We start from the raw sequence: 12,852 nt of genomic DNA, 5'->3' as shown, positions 1-12,852 counted from the left end.
TTTGCCGAGAGTTTTTATCATGAAAGGGTGTTGAACTTCCTCAAATGCCTTTTCTGCATCAATTGATAAAGTCACGTGATTCTTGTCTTTTGTTTTATTTATGTGATGTATTATTAAAAAAAATTTTTTTTTTTATTACATTAATTTTTTTCTAATAGTTGAACCATCCCTGCATACTTGGTACGAATCCCACTTGGTCGTGGTGAATTATTTTTTTGATACGTTGTTGACTTCTATTGGCTAGAATTTTGTTGAGGATTTTTGCATCTAAGTTAATGAGGGATATAAGTCTATAATTTTCTTTTTTTGTGGTGTCTTTACCTGGTTTTGGTATCAGGGATATGCTGGCTTTATAGAATGAGTTTGGGAGTATTCCATCCTTTTCTATCCTCTAAAATACCTTTAGTATTAGTGATGTTAATTCTTCTCTGAAAGTTTGGTAGAACTCTGCAGTGAAGCCGTCCAGACCAGGGCTTTTTTTTTGTTGGTTGTTTTTTTGATTACCTTTTCAACCCCTTCTTTTGTTATGGGTCTGTTTAGTTGTTCTGCCTCTGTTTGTGTTAGTTTAGGTAGGTAGTGTGTTTCTAGGAATTCGTATATTTCTTCCAGGTTTTCAAATTTGTTAGAGTACAATTTTTCATAGTAATCTGATATTATTCTTTTAATTTTATCTGGGTCTGTTGTAATATCGCCCTTTTCATTTCTTATTCGTGTTATTTGCTTCTTCTCTTTTTCTTTTGTCAGTTTGGCCAATGGTTTATCAATTTTGTTGGTTTTTTCAAAAAACCAGCTTTCGGTCTTGTTAATTCTTTCAATTGTTTTTCTGTTTTCTATTTCATCTAGTTCAGCTCTAATTTTTATTATGTGTTTTCTTCTGGTGCCTGTGGGTGTCTTTTGTTGCTCTCTTTCTACTTGTTCAAGTTGTAGGGATAATTCTTTGATTTGGGCCCCTTCTTCTTTTTGGATGTGTGCATTTATTAATATAAATTGACTTCTGAGCACTGCTTTCACTGTGTCCCAAAGGTTCTGATAGGAAGTGTTTTCATTCTCATTGGATTCCACCCTTAGTGTCTTCTATAATTCAATCTTTTTTGAGCGGGGTATTGTTCGGTTTCTGAGTGTTTGATTTCTTTTCCCTGCTTTTTCTGTTGTTGATTTCTACTTCTATGGCGTTATGGTCAGAGAAGATGCTTTGTAATATTTCAATGTTTTGGATTCTGCTAAGGCTTACTTTATGACCTAATATGTGGTCTATTCTAGAGAATGTTCCATGTGCACTAGAAAAGAAAGTATACTTGGCTGCTGTTGGGTGGAGTTTTCTGTATATGTCTGAGGTCAAGTTGGTTGATTGTGTCATTTAGATCTTCCATGTCTTTATTGACCTTCTTTCTGGATGTCCTGCCCTTCACCAAAACTGGTGTGTTGAAGTGTCCTACTATTATTGTGGAGCTGTCTATCTCACTTTTCAACGCTTTTAGAGTTTGTTTTATGTATCTTGCAGCCCTGACATTGGGTGCATAAATATTTAGTATGGTTATATCTTCTTGGTGTATTGTCCCTTTAATCATTATATAGTGTCCTTCCTTATCCTTTCTGATGGATTTAACTTTAAAGTCTATTTTGTCAGAAATTAATATTGCCACTCCTGCTCTTTTTTGATTGTTGTTTGCTTGATATATTTTGTTCCATCCTTTGAGTTTTAGTTTGTTTGTATCTCTAAGTCTAAGGCATGTCTCTTGTAGGCAGCATATAGATGGATCTTGTTTTTTAATCCATTCTGCCACTCTTTGTCTCTTTATTGGTGCATTTAGTACGTTTACATTCAGCATAATTATGGATAGGTAATAACTTAGTGGTATCATTTTGATGTCTTTTTTTGTGTGTTGTTGATAGTTTCCTTTCCCCACTTAATTTTTTTTGGCTCAGTAGATTTTCTTTATGTATTGTCTTTTCCTCACATTCGTGGTTGTTGATTTTGTTTCTGCTAAGTCTCCATTTTTTTCTTGTATTTTATTTTGATGTGTAGGATAGTTTGTGTTCTTTGTGGTTACCATATTATTTACCCCTATTTTTCCAAATTTAAACCTAATTTTATTTCTTTGTATCACCTTATCTTCCTCTCCATACGGAAGATCTATGACTGCATTTCTTAAAAAAAAAAAAAATCTTAGTCCCTCTTTATTGTTTTAATGTTGTCTTCTTTTATATAATAACATCGCTGTTTCCCTGTTTTGAGTGGTTTTTTGTCTTGATTTATTTTTGTGATTTCCCTGTCTGGGTTGACATCTGATTGCTCTGCCCAGTGTTCTAGTCTTGGGTTGATACCTGATATTATTGATTTTCTAACCAAAGAACTCCCTTTAGTATTTCTTGTAGTTTTTGTTTGGTTTTTATGGATTCCCTAAACTTCTGTTTGTCTGTAGATGTCCTAATATCACCTTCATATTTGAGAGACAGTTTTGCTGGATATATGATTTGTGGCTGGCATTTTTTTTCCTCTAGTTTTTTATATAAGTCATCCCATTGTCTTCTTGCCTGCATGGTTTCTGCTGAGTAGTCGGAGTTTATTCTTATTGACTCTCCTTTGTAGGTGACTTTTTGTTTATCCCTAGCTGCTCTTCAAATTCTCTCTTTATCTTTGGTTTTGGCAAGTTTCATTTTAATGTGTCTTGGTGACTTTCTTTTAAAATCTACCTTATGTGGAGTTCAATGAGCATCTTGGATAGATATCTTCTCATCTTTCACGATATCGGGGAAGTTTTCTGCCAACAAATCTTCAGCAATTCTCTCTGTATTTTCTGTTATCCCTCCCTGTTCTGGAACTACAATCACTTGCAGGTTATTTCTCTTGATAGAGCCCCACATGATTCTTAAGGTTTCTTCATTTTTTTTAATTCTTTTATCTAATTTTTCTTCAAATATATTGGTGCCAAGTGCTTTATCTTTAAGTTCACAAATTCTGCCTTCCACCTGCTCAATTCTACTCCTCTGACTTTGTATTGAGTTATCTAATTCTGTAATTTTATTGTTAATCTTCTGAATTTCTGATTGCTGTCTGTCTATGGATTTTTCCACCTTATTAAATTTTTCATTATGCTTCTGAATAACCTTTTTAATTTTTTCAATTGCTTTACCTTTATGTTCCTTGGCTTGTTCTGTGTATTGCCTGATTTCCTTCCTGATGTCTTGAAGGGTTCTGTATATTAATCTTTTGTATTCTGCCTCCGGTAATTCCAGGAAGTCACTTTCATCTAGAAGATCCCTTGATTCTTTGTTTTGAGAGCTTGTTGAGATGTTCATGGTCTGTTTCTTTATGTGACTTGATATTGACTGTTGTCTCTGAGCCATCTATAAGTTATCGTATTAGTTTATTTTATGTTTGCTTACTGTATCGTAGCTTCTTGCTTTGTTTTGTTTTGATATTCCCAGATGGGTTGCTTGAGTGAGCTAGCTTGATTATTTTCACGTTTGGAGCTCTGACATCCTGTCCGAGATGGCTAGAGCTATTATCAAGTATATCAGTCTAGGAGTCCATTCACTTTTCTTGTCTGAATTCACCCAGGTGTCCAGGTAGCTGATGATCAAGTGTGTGGTACAGGCTCTGTCCTACAGTCTTAGAGGGGCAGGGGTGATTGGTGTAGGTACTGGTATCTGATTCCAGCAGGGGGTCATGCTTTGAGCAAGGTAGGGGCTGAGAATCATCCCCCAAGTGTCTCTGAGGAAAGCATGTCCCTGTTCCCTAAAGTATACAGGTGGGTGGGTTCTGCAGATGGACCATAGGCACCCAGTATTTTTGGTTATAAGGACTGGGAGGTACTAGTTATCCTTGGACCCCTGTCATGGGTAGCTGGGTGACTTCAGTGAAGCCACCATTCCTTATGTGGGTTGGTGAGGACCCTGTTTAATAGGCAGAGCAGTGTCAAACATCAAACACCCACCTGTCCACCACACAGCTGAAATAGTTGTAGTCTGCCAACAAGAGCCTATTCTCCTGAAGTAGGCCCACACAGGTCCATGCAGGGGGAAAGGTACTCAAAATCCACAGAGTATTTATGCCTGGACAGGAGCCATTTCTGTCTTGAGGTCCCCCAGTTAGTGGAGCTGACAAATTATCTTTTTCCCCAGTTGCAAATTTATTCCTTCTCCAGGGCCTGGAGGATGGCTCCAGGTGCTCAACAGGGCCTATCTCAAGTCCAGGGAAATGAACAGCCACTGAAGCCAGCTTGGGGGTGGGAGGGGTGTGGTAAAATATACACAAGTACTTAGCTTTTGCCAAGAGCACCATTCTTCTCTGGCTCTGGAGGTGTGAGTAGGTTGTTTGGCTGGCTGCCTCTTCTTGAGGAAACTGTGGCCAAACACTAGTACCAGCCTGCTGCAGCCACTTCCGGGAATGGTGTCTGAGGGCTCCTGGTGATTCAGGTCCAGTAACTCCTCTCCACTTTTGAACCGCCCCTTCCTCCCCCTGCCCCTCAGTTCATTTTCTAAGCTTGCCTTTGATGCTCAGGGCTCTAGCTTGTCATAAATATACTTGTTTCACTTGTTTTTTTTTTTGGTCTTTGTCATAAGAGGGCTCACCAGAAGCGTCTGTCTATTCTGCCAACTTGGCCCTGCCTCTGCTTGCCCTTTCTTGACCCTGCACTTGAGTCATCATCCTCTGACCTCCAGTTCTTGGGACGTGAGCCAGCAGCCTGCCATGTGACCTGCAGATTTTGGGATTCACCAACTCCCATAGCCCCATGAGCCTGCAGCTTGCTGTCTGGCCTTCTGTTTTGGGGTTTGTCAGTCCCTGCAACCACATGGGTCAGGAGAAGCCTCCAGCCTGATGCCTGACCAACAGATTTGGGACTTGCCAGCCTCCACAACTGTGTGATCCATTTCATTGAAATAAATCTCTCTCAATATATACATTTATATATATATACACCTCACTGGTTTTGCTCCTCTAGAGAACCTAGCCTAAGACACTTCTCTTTACAATTGTTCATTCGGATTTCTTTTCTCACAAACACATCTTCTTCTTGTCCTTTGTAAATTAAAAAAAAAAAGTGTATTGTATTAAAAGAAACTATGAGGTAAAGGAAAACTTGTTTATCTCTTTAACCTTTCCCCAATATATTTTCTTTGTTTTGTTTCTAGAGAAGTAATACCAGTGATGTACTTGGAAGCCTGACTAATGATCAACTGAAAGAGAAGACTCAAACATCAGGTTAAGAAACTGATTTTTATTTATTTTTGTTATTTATTAATAAGATAATTGAGAACAAGGAAGTTATATCACAAAAACAAAATTAGTGATTTGCTTTAAATGGATTCTATTTTGTTAGGAAATAAATATGTACTTCATTGTAGTTTTAGTACATAGTATTTATATTTTAACATTTCCAAAGAGAAGACCTAGTCGAAGTAAGAGGTTTTTTTTTTCCAGTGCTTTTTAAAACTTTTTGAAGGACAAAAAAGTTAAATCTTATGCATGAAAAGATATTTTTGTTATAGATTGTGAACTGTCTGCTTCTTTGATGTAGAGGTGCATGTATATGAGAGAAAGAAAGAGAACTAAATTAGCAAAAACCCAATTCAAGAACTTACTAAAAAGTATCAGTAAGAAATTTAATTAATGGAAAATACTGTTCATGCAGTCTTGCTGAAAATTTCTTTAAGAGCTTTGCTTAGAAAGCAAGTTAAAGTAGATACATAATACTGTATCTTTAATATCTTGGGTTCTTCACATGTGGAATAATGATTTATTGTTAAGACTTTTCTTCAGTTTAATCATCCTTCTCTATGTCTACTTCCTTGGCTATATCAGGCTTTGGTTTATTCATATCCTAATGTCTGGGAATCAACCAGCCTAGCAGTAGCCATTGCGTTCTCACTCCCGCCCCCTTTACTTTTTTTCACTTATCCAAAGAGTTTATTTTGAGAACCATCGTATCATCTAGTGAATTCTTTCCTTTTGGTATTCCTATAGCCTCCTATAAAGAGCCCTGGTTAAGTGCTCAGCCGCTAACCAAAGCCACTTAGTGAGAGAAAGATGTGGCAGTCTTCTTCCGTAGATTACAGCCTTGGAAACCTATGGGGCAGTTCTGCTCAGTCCTATAGGGTTGCTTTGAGTCAGAATCAACTCTATGGCACACAACAACAGTAGCCTCCTGTATATATATCTATATCTATCTCTTTATCTATCTATATCTATAGTCTACTACAATGTTATAGTTAACATTCATTTTTCATTGTGATCTAGGTACTTTATTGAATTATACGAGTCAGTCCTCACAACAATCCACTGAGGGATGTATTGTTCTCATCTTTACAGAGGAGGAACCAAAAACTCATTGCCATTCAGTCAATTCCGACTCATAGCAACCCTATAGGACAGAACATAACTGCCCCATAGGGTTTCCTAGGCTGTAATTTTTACAGTATCGGATCACCAGGTCTTTTCTCTCACAGAGTGGCTGATGGATTTGAACCACTGACCTTTTGGTTAGCAGTTGAATGCTAACCTCTGTGCTACCAGGGCTCCTTACAGAGGAGGAAACAGATTAAGTAATCAATCAGAGGCCGCACAGCTACTAAGTCCGTCATTAAAAAAAAAAAAGACATTGCTGTAGAGTCAATTCCACTCATACTGACACTATAGGACAGGGTAGAGCTGCCCCATAGGGTTTCCAAGGAGTGGCTGGTGGATCTGAACTGCCAGCCTTTTGGTTAGCTGCCCAGTTCTTAACCACTGCACCACCAGGGCTCCTAAGTCAATCATAGGGGTGGAATTTAAACCCAGTCAGCTTGACCCAAGAACTCATGCATTTAAGCATATTGCCTCTCACATCTTGTATATACTTGTATCAGACCTATTAGATAAACTATTATTCCATTTTACACATGAGGAAACCAAGGCTCAGAAAAATGATCTGCCCAAAATCATGCAACTAATAAGGGACTGTAGTAAAATTTATTTTTTACTAGGCTTGTTGTCTAGATTTTGTGTCTCAACTCTTTATTCCCTGTTTCCCTCCCTTATAGGTTTTTCTTTTCTTTACTCACTAAACATGTATTCCTTACCTGTAAAATTTTCTAGGAAAGTTTTGTGTTTTATTCAGCCTCTTTTGAATTGGCCTTATTTTTTCTGGCTTCATACACTTTTAGCCTAGTCTTTTTTCCTAATTCCAAGCCTACCATTGACCATCTGGGATGTATTTTCTTTCATCTTGACTTTTAGCAAAATACAGTCTATATTTGTTTTTATGTCTTATATTGATGGATCTGAAATCTTATCACTTTTTGCATGTTTTCATTTTACCTCCATACATGTTCATTTGCCACTGCCTCAGTTTTCTCAGAGACTCATCAGTCTTTTTACTGAAGACTTTTATTTTTGGATAGCTGCTTTGATTTAAAGACCTCTTTTTTTGTTGTTGTTCTGGGTAAGGAAACTTATAATAGTATTTTACCAGTATACATACATATAAATGATGTGTTGTTTTATGTAAAATAAAATACTTTTATTAATTTTTTTTAACAGATGCCCCTCTTATAAACGGGGAAGTTGAAACTGTTCCAAAGAAGGTAAGGGAACTTTTCCTAAAAATTACTATCTTAAAAAGGAATAAAATACTTATAAATTGAGAAATATTTATAGATGGAAAGGGTAAAGAACCCAAGAAGTTATTCAAGTGTTTTGGGGTTATTTCTGTTATGGCAATATCTGTGCAGTTACAGAGTTAGTTTACATTAAATTACACTTTTGAAAAGGAGGCTTCAGTATATAATAGTAATATTTAAAAAGAAATATGAAGATAGGGCACAAAAGGTGTTGAGGAAGTGAGGGGAACAAGTAAGAAAAATGCCTGAAGCTCTGTATGAAATCTTAGAAATGGATGCCACAGACCAAACCACATTCTTTACTATTTCTCACCAAAAGCTTTTAATTTTACACATTGTAAACTTTTCCCATGAAGTAATAATAATCTTAAAATAGAAATCAATAGAGAAAAAGGAAAGACAATACAGAGATTTTTATAAAGATAAGTTAAAATAAATTTGTGATTCCTTTCTTTGTGGTATTTGCTATTAAAATTTCCTTTTATTTTATGGTACATTTGTGATTTTATGATATTGTTCTTCATGCTATTTTGCTATGAAAATTTCCTTTATTTTGTAATACATTGGTGATTGTAAAATGACAGGAACATGTCAGATCCCCCAGATTTTCTTTTTTGAGATGTTACTGATTTATAAACTGTGGACATATGAGAACTGCTGCTTTATTAAAAAGTATGGTCATCTTTATGGACAATATTTCACAGTCCATGATTTCAGGCAAGTAGAGAGCACGTGAACACAGGTCTCTAAATCTCTCAGCTCTTATATGTAATAAGGAATATAATAACTTACAAATATTAACAGTGATTTGTTATGATAAAAGATAAGGATACAATTGATTTTAAGTCCAGTTTTGTTAATCTGAAGTATTTTCTAGCCAATAGTGATTAATTGGTAGCTTTTTTTATTGAAATATTTTCTAGCTACTGGATAATAAGACTCTGCCAACCCTGACTCTGCCAACTTTGAAGCTATTGCGCCAAGATGATTTAAATGCCATTCCTGCTAAAAGTGATGAATCAGAAAAACAAACATACCCACCACCCACAGACCCTCCATTGTTCACTATTCCAACAATAGAAGAGAAAAAAATACCATCTTCAGATGAACATCAATTTTCTCCACCAGAAGTAAAATTGGAAAATAGATATCCAAGCCCTGTTAAAACAGATTCATCTCCACCAGAGGTAAAGTTGAGAAGTATCTGTCTAAATCCAGGTAAAATAAGGAGCAGGAACTTAGATTGATCTTCAACAGAAATTAGGGGGCAAAGCAACAATGTAGGCTTAGCTAGAGGGGAGAGCACAAGCTTAGTTTCCCCAGATTCAAAAGCCAAGATCCAGAAGACCTTGAACTAAAGGTATCTTCCCTCACATTAGAGTTATAAAACTAGGAAAAACAAAATGATTAATTTTTAATGACAAATTAAATACAAATAAATTAAAAATGCATTCAAATGTCTCCAAGTAGAAGTGTGTTTAAATATATTAAACATTTCCCTGTTAGTACTGATCAAGTATAAGTCTCACAGGTTTGTACAAAATTCAGCTGAAAGTATAACAACAATAATTAAATGTAAATTCAAAGAAAATTTAAAAGCCTGGGAAATTATTTCAATGGAAAGTTTTAATAAAAGTGCTGTACTATAGGAAATAGCATATGTTTTTCCTGTCACAAATAATTTTATAGTTAAAAATGAGAATAATGCGAATGCAAATTTAAGATACACGAGAGTAACGTCTTTCTCAAAATGCCAGTTATTTCACCTCGGTCTTTAAATCTTATCAAATCAGTGTTATAGGTAGCTCATAAAGCAGTGTAAAAAGTTGTACAGGTCAGAAGGTAAAGAATCTGAGTTCTAAGTAAGTCTCTGCCTCTAAATATTTTGACAGGCTTGGGCATCTAAATCTCTGGACATATTTCCTTATTTTGTGAATGGTAGATTATACTCGGGCATTTCTAAGTTCTCTTCAAATAAGAAAAAATATATAATTTTATTAAATATATCTAGCTGGGAAATTATCCTTAATTACCTAGGTCAGTAGCTTGGTCAATGCAACTTAAAAAGAGTGACTTGCTGAATGTGAAAGTGATACACAGTTACTACAGAAAATTTAGAAATGGAGAGGAGCATAAAAATGAAAATTCTTCCACCATGGTTAACATTTTTGTTTCCATTCAGTCTTTGTTATAGCATATATATTTTATTTATTTTTGAAAACTTTGTTCGAGCTATATATAATTTTATATTATGCTTTTTTAAAAAAACCTAACAGTATGAGCATGTTACCAGAATTAAAATTTTTCAAGGCAAAGACTATCCTCATGTATGGACAGTACATAAATCTTTTAAACATTTTCGATATTGTTGGACATTATGTTTAAAAGTAACATCTTTTTACCCAACTATTTATTTGGATGTATGATTATCTCCTCATACATTCATAGGAGGAAACCCTGGTGGAGTAGTGGTTAAGTGCTACAGCTGCTAACCAAAGAGTCGGCGGTTTGAATCCGCCAGGCGCTCCTTGGAAACTCTATGGGGGAGTTCTACTCTGTCCTATAGGGTCGCTATGAGTCGGAATCGACTCGACGGCACTGGGTTTGGTTTTTTTCGTTTATTTTCATAGGAATGGCGTGTTGCCAATTTGCCCTCCAGCGAGGTTGTACCACTTTACATTCTTGCCAAGATATTTCAGTATTAATCCTTTTTAAAAACAATGGTTTAAAGTTTTCCATGCTGATTAGCCATTTTGATTTTCTCTACTATGAGTAAGCAGATCATGTCCTTTCCTCCTTTTTTCTTTTGGACTTGGTGATCTTGTTTTGGTTTTATAATGAGCTCTTTTTATTTTAAGGCTATTAACCACTCGTATATTCATGGCATGTACTTTTCCATAGTTTGTAGTTTGGCTTTTGATTTCTATATTATTTTTAGTGTGACTTCCAAAATACTAGGTTTTCATTTGATAAGTGAGTTATTTATTGCTGTGTAACAAACCACCCAAGAATCTCAAGATTCTGTGAGATTAACTCTGTTTAGATGGGCAGCTGTTCTGCTCCACTTAATGTTGGCTGGGACCGTAGTCACCTATGAGCTCTATTGGGCTGGAATATTCAAGATAGCTCACTTATGTCTGATGACTTAATGGGGACAGATATAAGTCTGGGCTCAGCTGGGGCACATGGACATCAGGACTGATGTGTCTGTTTCTGTCCCTCTTTCATGTACTCTTAGCAATTCTCTCTCTCCCTATCCACGAAGTCTCATGTAGTCTCTTTACATGGCTTCTCTGTCAGAGCAGGTGAACTTCTTACGTGGAAGCTCAGGGCCCCCAAAAGGAATGAAAACAGAAGTTTCAGGCCCTCTTAAAACTTAGGCTTGGAACCACTTCCACAGCATTCTGTTAGTTAAAGCAAGTTACGGGCTCAGCCCTGATTCATTAAGGAAGGGGACTGAAGAAGGGCATGATTCTCGGGAGGTGTTATTCATTGGAGGCCATATTTGGAGATTAACTATCATAGATTAAACTACCTGTAGCCCTGAGTGGCACAGTGTTTAAGAGTTCAGCTGCTAATCAAAAGTTCTGCAGTTCAAATCTACCAGCTGCTCCTTGGAAACCCTATGGGGCAGTTCTTATCTGTCCTATAGGGTTACTATGAGTTGAAAGCCACTCAACGGCAATAAGGTTTTTTTGGTTTTTAGCCCCAAGTAATTAATTCTTGTCCTTCCCACCTGAAAAATATCCTCACTTCCTTTCCAAGATCCTCAAGGTGTCATGCTATTGTTATATCAGACTCAGGCTTGAAGTACAGGGTTTCATTGTCTAAATCAGATCCAGACAGATGAGGCTCTTTGAGTGTGGCTCCTCTCAGTCTTAAAACCTGTGAATTGCAGAGACAAGTTATCTGTCCCCTATATACCATGATGAGTTGAGAACAGGAAAACTGGAATAGGCATTTGTATGGGTGAGGAGAAATGTGAGGCATGTAGCAGTAAGTGGAATATAGTGATTATGAAGCTCTTGACCCTTCCCTTGGGCCTTGGCTTTATCTCTGAATAATCCCTCTTTTTTGTAAGAAAGGGATTATATTTGTAGCTGAGTAGCTTTGCAGTTTACATCCTGTCTGTAGGAAGGTGGGGCTTCAAAGACCTTATTTCATCTTAAGCTTCCCCTATTCCTTTCAGTGTAAGATGCTGTCATTCTCTTAAAGATTTTGTGGGCTTCCATGTATCAAACTGTGATCTCCTCAATTGAATAAATCTTACACCCCTAAATATCTTTTTTAAAATTTATATTGTGTTTTACATGAAAGTTTACGGCACAAATTAGTTTTTCATTCTGGTAGAGAGGATCTAATAGGTCACCCTAAGATTTTTAGAAGCCTTTTTGTGGGTCTATGAGGTACCACCTTGAATCTTTTTTGAGGTCTTAACAACAGATCTTATAGCCATATACTTGTGGTTTTGACGCTGAAACCACATTTTACCTGCAATACTCTAGATTTTATCTTTGTCCTGAGGTCATTTCTTTCTTTAGAGTCTTTGATTGGCAGAGATGAGGATGAAAAAGTTATATTTTCCAATTCCAGCAAATACTGACTCAGAAATATTTCCACTAGAGCCTGCTTAAAATCTGAGCAGTTCCTTCTTTGGTTTGCCTCTCTATTTGTACCTAATAATACCCAACTCAAAGAAGCCATTTGGTACTTTCATCATTCTACCTGGAAATTTCCTTAGCCAAATACTCAAGTTCATTAGCTATACTTTCTCTTTTCCGTGTTAACACAGGCAGTAGTGTTGCCAAACTTTTTGCCACTATATAACATTGGTTTTCATTTCTCCAACCTCCAATAAAGTTTTCTTCTCATCCTTCCAACATTCACTAACAGTGTCCTTGAGGGCCCTACAGCTTTTGCCCGCCACACAGCCCCCAAACCAATGCCACATGTTTTAGATTTTTGTTATGGCAGCAGCCTACTGCTAGGTACCAACTTCTGCTTAGTTGCATAACAAACCACCCCAAACCCTAGCATCTGAAAAAAACATTTTTACTCTTTCTCAAGATTTGGTGGGTTGACTGCACTTAGCTGGGCAGCTCTGCTCCACTCTTTGTCAGCTGGAGCTACAATCATCTGGGGCTCTTCTGGGCTGGCTCCAGGATGGCTCACTCACATGTCTGGTACCTTGATGGGCATTGCTGGAAATCTTATCTTAACTGGATTCTCTCACTCTGTGAGTCTCAGGGA

At 36.7% G+C, this 12,852-nt stretch overlaps 1 protein-coding gene across 1 annotated transcript in view; it reads left to right on the top strand.

Annotated features, from left to right (window-relative positions):
* Window positions 1-12,852, top strand: part of C2CD6 (C2 calcium dependent domain containing 6) — a 139,953-nt gene that overhangs the window by 68,288 nt on the left and 58,813 nt on the right. Inside the window, exons 11-13 of the mRNA XM_049888833.1 lie at window positions 5,137-5,206; window positions 7,523-7,566; window positions 8,526-8,789. Of these exons, the coding sequence (XP_049744790.1) occupies window positions 5,137-5,206; window positions 7,523-7,566; window positions 8,526-8,789 (378 nt within the window). The remainder of the gene's footprint in view (window positions 1-5,136; window positions 5,207-7,522; window positions 7,567-8,525; window positions 8,790-12,852) is intronic.

The sequence above is a fragment of the Elephas maximus genome, chromosome 6, assembly GCF_024166365.1.
Source record: "Elephas maximus indicus isolate mEleMax1 chromosome 6, mEleMax1 primary haplotype, whole genome shotgun sequence".
Classification (NCBI taxonomy): domain Eukaryota; kingdom Metazoa; phylum Chordata; class Mammalia; order Proboscidea; family Elephantidae; genus Elephas; species Elephas maximus.
Note: the sequence above shows the minus strand (reverse complement) of the source record. Positions and strands in the feature narration are given on the sequence as shown.